Raw genomic sequence first — 12,020 nt, 5'->3', positions numbered from 1 at the left:
GTCTTTTCTCATTGAAATAATTCTAAAGGAAATAGGGTAGAGACTTGTCTTTTTAGCTTAAAGACAAATGACTAAAAAGGAAGTAATCAAATATAGAAAGTTCATTTTTATGTGGTTTATAATTATTTACCTACACCTATAGCCACAATAAACATTTAATTAGTGACAATATTCCTGTGATAATAAAACAATGCATTCTTCTTCTTTTGGTCAAGGTATTGACTATTGTAAACTCTAGCCATAAAGGGCAAAGGAGAATGAATCATTCCTTGGGGAGGAAGGCATTTTCCAGGTTGTTTTGGTGCAGGCTTATACAAAATGTGAGAAATATTTCTACAAAATGAAAGCCAAAGGAAAGAAAAATCTGATGATGTTAATTCTGCAATTTAAAAAACACACTTTCAAAACATCCCATGCTTTAGTGCCTACTGCCTTTTAATACCCTTGGGGAAATTATTTTTTGCTTAGAGAAAGGGACAGAAATGATTAATAGGAGAAGTAGAAAAACAGATGGCCTGGAGTTGCCTATGCAATGCACTGTTTCTTATCTCTGGTGAACTCAGCTGACCCAAAGTTTCCAGAGAATACATTTCATAAAACATGAATTTTTAAAGGTGAAAGTTCTGTCCTCTTTTCTAATTAGTTTTTTGTCAAGTAGAGCAGACATAACACTATAAACAGTAGACATTTTTAGGCGCTTTAGATATTCAAAATACATGGGAAGACAATGAAAAGAACATTTTTATAGTGGAAATCAGTGACTTTGTTTCTTAGCCAGCTTTTCCTCCGATTGCTCAAGGTAGCAGAGTGAAAATATTTTCTAAATGAGCCAAGTCTGTCCACTGCCTGAAGACAGTTTAGCCCACCCCACTCCCTAACCCAGGATGCTCACTAATGTTTTTGTCACTTGCCAAGGACTTCCCCAAGGGGTATAATATATTAAGAAAATGGAAAGTAAAGGGTATAAAGAAATCATTTCTTCACCGTTTAAAAGCAGGCAACATTGGGATATAAGAGCACAAAAGCTCATGTGCCTTTTTTCTAACAACAGGGAAGTTACAGCATGTACATATTTAACTCAGAAACTAACTTTAGAACCCAGCCCGGGTTCTCGCCATTCTTCTGTCTCAGCCTCTCGAGTAGCTGGGATTACAGGCGCCCGCTACCACACCCAGCTAATTTTTTGTATTTTTAGTAGAGACGGGGTCCGACACATCAATTTTGTTTGAAGCTCATTCTTGAAGCTGAAGATACCTTCCCTGCAAGCCACTGTAGCCCACCACTTTGATAAGACTCTGTGTAGAGATGTGATAAGAATCTGTGTAGAGATGTGATTATTCCTGTCATTTCTCAGTCCTGGACAACTTTCCCTTTTATTGATCACTTACTGCAACTCTACATTGTGCCTTGTGATCCAGGACAGAAGGAAATCAACCTGAAGACAAATTCTCCCATTAGTCTAAGTTTTATAGGAAATATCACAAGTTTCTAAGGCTGAGATACACAAAACTGCGTGTGGGGATTTGGTTGCCGTAACTGTGATGCAGCTTATCTCACCTCTTAGTATAGCAAGTGCAGAACTGTGGAAAGCCCTGAGATGCTGATTTCTTTGAGTTGTGAACAGTCTGCCTCTCAAGATTGGCTTTTATTTTAAGTGACGGCATTGCAGATCAGAAGGCCAAAGAAATAGGAAAAGTTCAACTTGGTTATTAATCAGATAAATAAAATATTGTATTTTTTTCTTAAAAAATAGCCATTATAAGAGATGTTTGCCATAGGTTGGCTATGAGGCAGAGACAGTTTCTAAATTCCTCTCAGAAATTCTGCACAATCAGATAGAAGAAAATAAGACATTCATTTTAATAAATCTTGTGGACCTCTGGGACCTGTTAATGCAAAAAACAAACATTATGTTTCAACCTCATACTTTGCAAAGCTAGTGTGTAGCTTTCAGAAACTAATTTATTTATGTGAAGCCGTATTTATGTGCATATAAAATGTCAATTTGGAATGATCTGAGTGGTAAAAAATTTAACACTCAGTAAATATGAGTAAAAAGTAATAATATGGTGGAAGGAGATTAAGGAAGAGCAACTCCACTAAATGTACCACCGAGAAATCAATCTTTAATTGTATTACTATTTCTTTAGGAAATTTAAAATATCATTACCCACAATTTAAAAATTACAAGCTCCAAGAAGTGGATGAAATGGAAATGAAGCACTGTTTTCAGACAATAACGTTTATTTGGCCATGGTGTTCACAAGGGACCTCACCAGGGTTCATGGGCCATAAAAGTAAAGAGAAGTCACGCTAGAGACAGAAAAGGTAACCAAACAGGTATGCTGAGGGCAATAAACAAGCGCATGCCAGCAAACAAGAGGCGGAAGCCAGGCCTGCAGGATCTTCCTCCAGAGCCCTGCCGAGGCATTTACTAGCTTTCTCAAGTTAACTTAGATGTCCTGTAGACACTGTACCTTCAAGTGATCTAAACTTTAGCTTTCTGAATCAGAGTTCTTCCCACTTTCTTCCACTATCAGAATCACCTTCCCAACACATCTTATTTGTTTGTTTATTTATTTATTTATTTATTTATTTTTATTTTTGAGACAGATTCTTGCTCTGTTGCCCAAGCTGGAGTGCAGTGGCGTGATCTCAGCTCACTGCAAGCTCCACCTCCCAGGTTCACACCATTCTTCTGCCTCAGCCTCCCGAGTAGCTGGGACTACAGGCGCCCGCCACCACACCCAGCTAATTTTTGGTATGTTTAGTAGAGACGGGGTCTGACACATCATTTCGATCAGACCACCCCTGCTTCCCCACACTGCCCTGTCCTGCACAGTACTGCCTCCACTGTCTCCCATAAAGTCAAACCACTAGCTTTGCTCACAAAGCCTCTGCATCCTAGCTGCAATGAGCAGTTCCAGCTTAATCCCCCATCCGGCTATGCTAACACGCAGATGGGATTAACCACCCTGCTGTGCCTGACAAAGTCTTTGGCACTGCTGTTTACATTTACTACACCCAGAAAGTTCTTCTTTCCCTTTTAAAAATGTTTGTCCATCCTAAATGCCCCACATCCTTCATGTCGTGAGGGGCTCCCCAACTGGACCTTTTCCATTGGGAAAGCCCAGTGCTTTCCCTCTTGCCATAAAATCGAGGCATTTTTTTCTGTATGTAACTGATACTTCTGTAGATTTTATAAGCTCCCTCAACTTAAGAACAATAGCTTTTATTTATGTACATCCTCATATGATTAGCCAAATGACCTGCACATAGAAAACATTCAATAAATACATATTGATGGAAACCTAAAACAGTGAAGTGTTGATTACATATTATAAGCAAAAAACTTACTAGTATTAGTACAGATTGCTAGGCAAGGCTGGAAAAATGTACTAAAACAGAATCTTGAGGGAAAATGGTAAAGATGCCATTTAATTGAGAGAAACATAGAGAAAGTTACTGCCCATTCAATAGGTAGAAAGTAGTCTGGTAAGGCTAGGACTGAGCTCAAGACATGAATCCCTCCCTCAGCAAGTTCTCCACTGTCAAGGCTCAAATCCAATTCATGGTGGCATTCTTAGTGATTACCATAGAAGCTGGCTCATAGGAGACAGTAACTGTATGATGAATTATTTAATAAATATGTGAATAATGTTTTCAGAATCAAAATGTCCAATTCTGTAACTGGAATTCTATTGATGAAACAAACTAGACTATCCATCAAAATGATGTTGTTTGGCAGAATGTGTTTCAAATAAATACTATCAATTTCTTTTGCTTTCAATATTAGCAGAGAGGTCTGACTATATTTGTGGATATCCCCAGAAATACTCAAGTAAATGTATGGGGAAAAGATACAGAGAGAAAAGGGGAAAGTGAATGGGGAAAGAAAAAGTGAAATGTAGAGGATAGGAAAGAAGAAATGAGTGAAGGGTATGAGAAACAGAAAAATGCTAACCTCAATTATTTAGGCTCTACATGTTCTGCCAGCATATGTAATGATAGAATAAAAAAAAGGTTGGCCAGTGGCTCACACCTGTAATCCCAGCACTTTGGGAAGCCGAGGTGGGCAGATCACCTGAGATCAGGAGTTCAAGATCAGCCTGGCCAACATGGTGAAACCCCGTCTTTACTAAAAATAATAAAATGCAAAAAAAAAAAAAAAAAAAAGCCAGGTGTGGTGGCAGGCACTTTCCCAGCTACTTGGGAGGCTGAGGCAGGAGAATTGCTTAAAGCTGGGAGGTAAAGGTTGCAGTGAGCTGAGACCTCACCATTTCACTCCAGCCTAGGCAACAAAAACAAAACTCCATCTCAAAAAAAAAAAAGGTTAAGACAGTTTCTGGTAACAGCAAAAAGTTAGCACTTTCCAATTTGGACATGCTAAATAATAAATCCAGGTCTATTTTTAATTTAAACTGATTTAATTTTGTTGAGGGCCTATTACATTAAAAAATCACTAGAAATACCAATGCAGTCATTAGTGAGCCTAGACTGCTTCAGTTATTTACGTTTTATACCTAAAAAGCACACACTCAATGTTCACCCAGAATGTACAGGGTCAACTCCACAGGAAACAGTTCACGTTATTACCATGAACTTTACCAAAACTAGAGCAAAAACACCACCAACTGTGACTATTCCTCCCCCTTTAATATTATTCTACACCATGTTAGCCCCATCTAGCTGAAACCATTCTCCAGATGAGTTTTTCTTTTGCTTAAATGACAAAATAATGAATACAATTAAATGTTATGCTCCATTTAATCATTTATTATTCAATGATGAAATTTTATTATAACTTTTTTGCCTATAAAATTAACTGCCCATAACTGATTCAAAAATAAAAATTAGAGATGCTAACATAATCCATGCTGTGAATTAGTCTAAAATATTTATGCACTCAAAAGCAATAGGAAAAAAATAGAACCAAATGAACTGAAAAACATTAGTTATCCTACTTTTTGTCAAACTCTAAAGTTCACTCTAGTGTGAAAGGCTTTGAAAAGAAAAGCATTTCAGAGACAACAGACAGTTAAAAAATTATATCAGCATTTTCTGGGAAAGTACATACTGCTTTTCGTTTAAGAATGCAGTCCAACCTCCAACGATTTCCCTCAACCACCGGGCGTTTCAGGAAGATTTCTGGACTCAGCCTGAAATAATGAAACCAAGATTTCAAGTAACTAAAACAAAATATAAAGTTCTGATTGTGTCATAGGAAGCAAAGGCAATTTCAGCCCAAATGCCATTATCATCCTCCATTGTGGTAGGTAATCCAAAGCTTTATGAGTCTAGGTATGAGTCTATGAGTCTAATATATAACTAATACTATGAGTCTAGGTATAATAACTAATACTATGAGTCTAAGTATAACTTCATATGGGAAAAATAGCCTTTAGCCATACAAAACATCAATCTTAGTTTATCTTTCTCTCTCTCCCCCTCTCTTTCTCTGTCTCGTACCCACATGCACAGCTATGCACACAGGCAGATACTGTTGGTTGCCCACCAACAATCTCCAACTTCTTCCCTGCTGTCAGAGCCTCTCTCCCACCACAGACGCTGAATATTCTAGATACTTGCTTTCCCAGACTCCTGTGCAGCTAGAGCACAACGTGACACAATCCTGAACAATGAGATATATGAGGAGGTACACAGGGGCTTAATGGGAAAGTTTTTCCTCCCTGAAACACGCACACAAACACACACACTCTCTCTCTCTCCCCGTCCCTCTCTTTCGCTCTCTCTCCCTCTCTCGGAGAAAGCCTGCCCACACTTCCAGCTTTAGGATGGATGTCGTCTGGGAGTATGATGCTTACAGAGGTGCAGCAATATTGAAATTCTAAGGGGAAGACCATAACCCCAGAATCACTAGACCACTCTGCCAACCTCAGAATTGCCCAACTTTAGACTAACATTAAATGTGAAAAATAAATCCTCAGTGTTTAAGCCCTCTTTAGTTGAACATTCTGTTACCCCAAACTAAAAGCATTCTAATGGATACCCAGACACACTAACTTCCTATACACAAAGAAGCAGCGTCTGAGGGAACCTTGGGCTTTCTGGACAGGGGAGAAGGAAGGTCGGCTGACATATGAAATTCTTCCTAGGCTCTTCTCCTTCAGTAAGGCATAAGGCGGCTAAGGTAAGCTAAGCTTCGCAAGGCAGCTAAGAGTACAATAGAGTCATTTTTCCCCTGGGGCTGGGTTCTAAAGTTAGTTTCTGAGTTAAATATGTACATGCTGTAACTTCCCTGTTGTTAGAAAAAAGAAGCAGCAGAAAACATCCCTTTCTTCACTGAACTGCTAGACCTGAGGAAGCAGGGGTAGACTATGTCAGGATAAAAGTCTTATGGAATTCTGCACTGGAGTATTGCCCTCCCAGGGAGTCCTCTAAGCATGTGAAATCAACAGTGCTTCAAGAAGGTAAAGAGATTAAAAGAAATCAATGTTATGCTCTATTTCATTCAGTTAAAGAAAATAAAAACCCAGAGATAAAGGTTCTAAAGGAAACGTTATTGGGTAAAATAAATAAAGAAACAGACAAATGGAGAGTTTGGACAGTGTAAGTACTGGCATATTTAATTTAGAGTAGGAAACAAACTCAAAAGTAATCTATGTCCAAACACGCAAACAAACAAATAAAGCACAGCATTGATCAGAAAAGATCAAAGAAGCATTAAAAAGAAATCTGCTTTAAAATAGTAAAATGCATTGCTGTCCACTGCTAGTTCACCAAAAATGAGAGATATCCAACAACATATACACAATTGCAATTTTTTGATGTATACATTAAATATGGGCTCAAAGAGCTTCAGTTTGGGGGAGACTTTTAATGTGATACCCTGCAATTAAGTCTTTATCATCATTTATTTCATTTAATCCACAAACATGTGTACCCTTGTATGCTGAGCATTCCACTAGCTACTTTGAAGAATCTTAAGATAGCTCTCAAGGAGCCCTCAATTTTGAGGATAACACATAAAAAGAATAAAAGATTTTGTTATATCATGCTATAAACAAAGTATAAACCATGGCTGCACAGCAAGAAGAAAGCAGCTATAACTTACCAAGCATTATTATGTAAGGGTCTTTACTCACTTGTAAACAAAGTTATTGTTTAATATTACATTTAATTGAATCTAGGACACCAGTGATTGTAGGATGCATCGTTACTGCATGTACCACTAAGAAAGAAAAAATCATGACAACTGTAACTGTAAGAGCGTAAGATGCTTCCTGATTTCAGAGATGTTAAAACATACCTCTAAGTGTACCACTTAGAAGATTTAATTACTTTAAATGCTTACATGAGAAAAACAAAAAATTAAAAATTATTGATCAGACTTTCCATTTTTAAAAGACAGAAAAAGAAGATATTAAACTCAAAGCAAGAAGATGAGGGAATAATAAATATAAGAGCGGAACTTGATGAAATATAAAACTGAAAAAACACAGAGAAAATTCAATGAAACTAGATGTTGACTCTTTGAAATATCAATAAAATTTGTGAATTTCTTGCAAGGCTAAAAAACATGACAAAAAAATGATTGAAAGGATGGGCTCACATCTATAATCCCAGCACTTTGAGAGGCTAAAATGGGAGGACTGTGTAAGCCCAGGAGTTTGAGACCAGCCTGGGAAACATAGTAAGACTCTGTCTCTATGAAAAAATTTAAAAAATTAGCCAGGCATGGTGGTTTATGTCTGTAGTTCCAGCTACTCGGGGGGCTGAGGTAGGAGGATTGCTTGAACCTAGAAGGTTGAAGCTGCAGTGAGCCATCATCATGTCAATGCACTTCAACCTGGGCAACAGAAGAAGACCCTGTCTCAAAAAAAAAAAAAAAGAGTGAAAGATAGGGAATCACTATAGGGCCTAGAGGCATTAAATTAGATTAAATGAATAATAACTATTAAAAATAACTGTATGCCAATATTTGTGGTAATTTAAATAAAATAAACATATTCCTTGAATAAAATATTTTCATAATGAAAATAAAAAGAAATTGATACTGACTTCATAGCTACTGAAAAACTGAATCTGTAATTAAAACTTTCCCAAAGGGAAAACTACTGACTCTGCCAACTTTACAGAATTTCTTAAATATTTGAATTTTATCAAATATTTAAGAAAGAAATGATGTTAGTACTACCTAAATTCTTCCAATAAACAAAGAGGGAACACTCACTATCTTATTTAATGAGGTCAGTATTCTCCTCATACTAAAACCAAATAAAGACAATGCAAGAAAAGAAAACTAAAGAACATCCCTTATGATCACAGAAGTAAAAATATTTACCAAAAACACAGCAACTTACAAAAATAATGATCAAGTGGGATTATCCTAAGATACAAGGTTGGTTTAAAAGTTGGTAATCAATCAATGTAATTCACCACAGTAACAACAAAAAGGAGAAAAATATTATTATTTCAACAAATGCAGAAGAAATGAAGAAATTCAATATCCATTAACAATAAATACTCCCAACAAGTTAGAAATAGAAAAAAACTTCCTCGGTGTAATAAAGGGTACCTATAAAAAATCTATCTCTAACATCATTCATAATATAACACAACTGCATGCTTTCCTCTGAAGATTAGAAACAGGGCATAGATGTTCATTCTCACCACTTTCATTCAACATTTTACTGGTGATAACTAGCCAATGCAACACGCAAGAAAATAAAATATAAAGCATACAGATTAGAAGAGAAGAAGTAAAACTGTCTTTATTCATAGATCATATAATCATTACAGGACAATCCTAAGCAATCTACAAAAAAGCTACTAGCACTAATAAATTAATTTAGCAAGGTCACAAGCTATAAGGTAAATACACAAAAATCAATTGCATTTCTAGTTCTGTATGGAAAATGAATTTTAAAATATCATTTACAATAATATCAAAAAACATAAAATACTCAGTGAAAATTTTAACAAAATATGTATAAGACCTATAGCTAGAAAAATACAAAATATTGCTGAGAAAAATTACATAAGAGCTAAATAAGTGGAAGCCTCAATAGAGAAAAAGAAGAACAGAATTTGAAGTACCACCTAGCCAGTGATAAGTTTAACAATTTTTCCCCCTTTGATTCCTTGACTTGGAGGGAAAACTTGGAAACAGGCATCGGCACAGAGAGAAGTTCAAAAATCCTCTAGTTCAGGCTTGGGGAGAATGAAAAGGATCTCTGGTAGTGACAGGGCTGCAGTGGAGAGCCCAAAGGTACTAAAACTTCTGAGGCAGGGGAAATTTCCTCACCAATGGTGATGTAAATACACCTGGCTTGGCTCTGGACATGGGTGCCATCAGAGAAAGCACATGGCAGAGCACAGTAAATAAAAACCCATCTTTCAGGCTAGAAGGCTAAAAAGGGAAGCCATGGGAAACTAAAAACAGGGGAGAGGAGCTCAGAAAAGCAGCTCCATAAAGTTGTTTCTGATTTTCTGGCTCACTCCCAAGCTGTCTATGCATGGATTTCATCCTAAACATCACACCAAAGAGGCTGAGAACTGAACTGAGGAACAGACCACCATCCAAGTCTCAGACTGGCCACTAGGTGGCAAGCATATGGGACAGATCTGAATAGCACCGCAAAGGCATTAACAACAAAACCGACATTAAAACAACACTCATAAAAGGCTGGTTGGAACTTTAAGCCTGAACTGAAATTGGTAAATTGCCCGCTAACACAAAAATACTAACATTCTCCACAGGATCCAAACAAGACTCAGAGTCTTATAACATAATAATAAAATTTTCTAGAATACAGTACAAGTACCCGGCACACAAAGAACCAGAACAACAACAAAAAAAATCTTAACCTTGTATGGAAAAGGGAATCAGCAGATGTCAATATCAAGACAATGTGGATATTGAAATTACCTACTTAAGGCTATGTCAGATATTATAAAAATGCTCTAAGTAAGGGTGAACACTCCTAAAATGAAAAGACAAAAAAAGTCTTACAGAAAAAGATATAGAGAAGGCCCAAACAAAAATTTTCAAAGTGAAAAACACAATTACCAAAAACACTAGAAAAACAAAAGCAAACAATAAATCCCCCAAACCTCACAGGATAGGCTCCATACCAGAATGGAGATCATAGAGCAGCAGTTCTCAACCTTTTTGGCACCAGAAACCGGTTTCATGGAAGACAATTTTTCCATGGGTGGGAATGAGGGGGAAGAATAATTTCTGGATGAAACTGTTGCACCTCAGATAGGCCAGCAGGCACTAGACTCTCATAAGGAGCAGGCAGCCTAGATCCCTCACATGCATAGTTCACAATAGGGTTCATGTTCCTAGGAGAATCTAATGCCGCGGCTGATCTGACAGGAGGCGGAGCTCAGGCAGTAATTCTCATGCTCACTACCTCCCCCTACAACCTCCGGCTCATCTGCTGTGTGGCCTGGTTCCTAACAGTCTGGAGACTGGTTTGGTTTGGAGGTTGGGGACCCTGTCATAGAGGAAAGAGTCAATGAATTTGACAAATAAATAAGACACTATTTGTGTCATTGGAGATTCAGAAAGAGGAGAGAAAGAGGAAAGTTCAGAAAAAATGTGTAAAGAAATAATGGCTAACAATTTCTTAAATTTGGCAAAAGATATAAAACTACAGATTTAGGAACCTCAGAGAACCCCAAATAGGATAAACACAAACATCATAACCAAACTGCTGAAAACTAAAGACAGAAGGAAAATATTGAAACCACTCAGAGGAAAAATAACACATTACTTAGAGGGGAACAATCTATTCAAGTGACAGAGAATTTCTCAACAGAAAGAATGGAGGCCAGAGTGAAATGGGACAACCACTTTAACTAGCATGTACAAATACCTCTTACAACTACACAAGAAGACTGACAACATCTCCCTCTCAAAAAAAGGGAAAAAATTTGAACAGTTAAACAAATGTCCAAATATCACATGAAAATTTGCTCAATGTGAAATGATGTTCCTGACACAAGCTAAAATCATAATAAAACACTATTGTATACCCTTTGAAATAACGACTGACAACACCAAGGACTAGCAATTATGTGGAAGAATTGTAACTCTCATACATTGCTGGTGAAAATGTAAAATGGTACAACTTCGGAAAACACTACATTTAGCTCTTAGTATTGATAAAATGTGGTGAATTAAGTCTATCTTCTAAGATAGGTGTCAACAAACTATAGCTCACAAGTCAAATGTTGCCCATAGACTGTTTTAGCATGGCCTGTGAGCTAAGAATGGTTTTTATATTTTTAAAGAGTTGTAAAAAAAAAATATGCTTCAGACACCGTACATGATTTGAAAACCTTAAAAAAATATTTACTCTCTGGCTCTTTAAGGAAAAAGTTTACTAACCATTTTTGAAAGTCAGTGGCTTTCAAACTTTTAAACTTTTGGACCATAAACTGCAGACAGAAATACATTATACCCCAAACCAACAGCCGGTCGGTCAGTCTGTCTGTTTATCTATCTATCTATCTACAACCGAAATAAAAGTTTCCAAAATTAGTAGCCCTTATTACCACTTACATTGTACCCTTCCTTTCTTTTCCCTTCCCTTCCTTATCCTATCCTATGCCATTCTTTAAAAAAAAAAAATACTGGTCACAACATACTAAATTATTTTAACAAACAATTACTAAAGAGGCTCAACCCATCATTTGAAAAACACTAACAATATTGAAACCAACTTAAAGAAAGTTGCATTTAAAACCAACTTAAATACATTGAAAACATGTATTCTTTTACCTAGAATAGTCTCTGTTTGCGAGCCAGTTAGTAATGCAATGCTGATTTATTTTCTTTATAACCTTTGTCTCCAGCTCAACCTTTGTCTCTTCTGTTTCTCTACCCTTTACAAAATCCCTCTTTTAAAAATCTCTGTTCATTGATTTTTCTTTTGTATTCTCCTGTTTTCTTAATCCTATTTCTGACACATTTAACATACAGACTCCATACAGAGACTGTGGTAGATAACCCCAGTCTCTCAGGTCTACGCATATTAGGGTTTGGT

At 36.8% G+C, this 12,020-nt stretch overlaps 1 protein-coding gene across 1 annotated transcript in view; it reads right to left on the bottom strand.

The window, feature by feature from the left end:
* Positions 1-12,020, bottom strand: part of PLD1 (phospholipase D1, phosphatidylcholine-specific) — a 175,302-nt gene that overhangs the window by 91,120 nt on the left and 72,162 nt on the right. Inside the window, exon 12 of the mRNA XM_011998296.1 lies at positions 5,078-5,159. Within this exon, the coding sequence (XP_011853686.1) occupies positions 5,078-5,159 (82 nt within the window). The remainder of the gene's footprint in view (positions 1-5,077; positions 5,160-12,020) is intronic.

Source organism: Mandrillus leucophaeus, unplaced genomic scaffold (assembly GCF_000951045.1).
Source record: "Mandrillus leucophaeus isolate KB7577 unplaced genomic scaffold, Mleu.le_1.0 Scaffold566, whole genome shotgun sequence".
In the NCBI taxonomy this organism is placed as follows: domain Eukaryota; kingdom Metazoa; phylum Chordata; class Mammalia; order Primates; family Cercopithecidae; genus Mandrillus; species Mandrillus leucophaeus.
The sequence above is the reverse complement of the archived record's forward strand: the minus strand, read 5'-3'. Positions and strand labels throughout refer to the sequence as shown.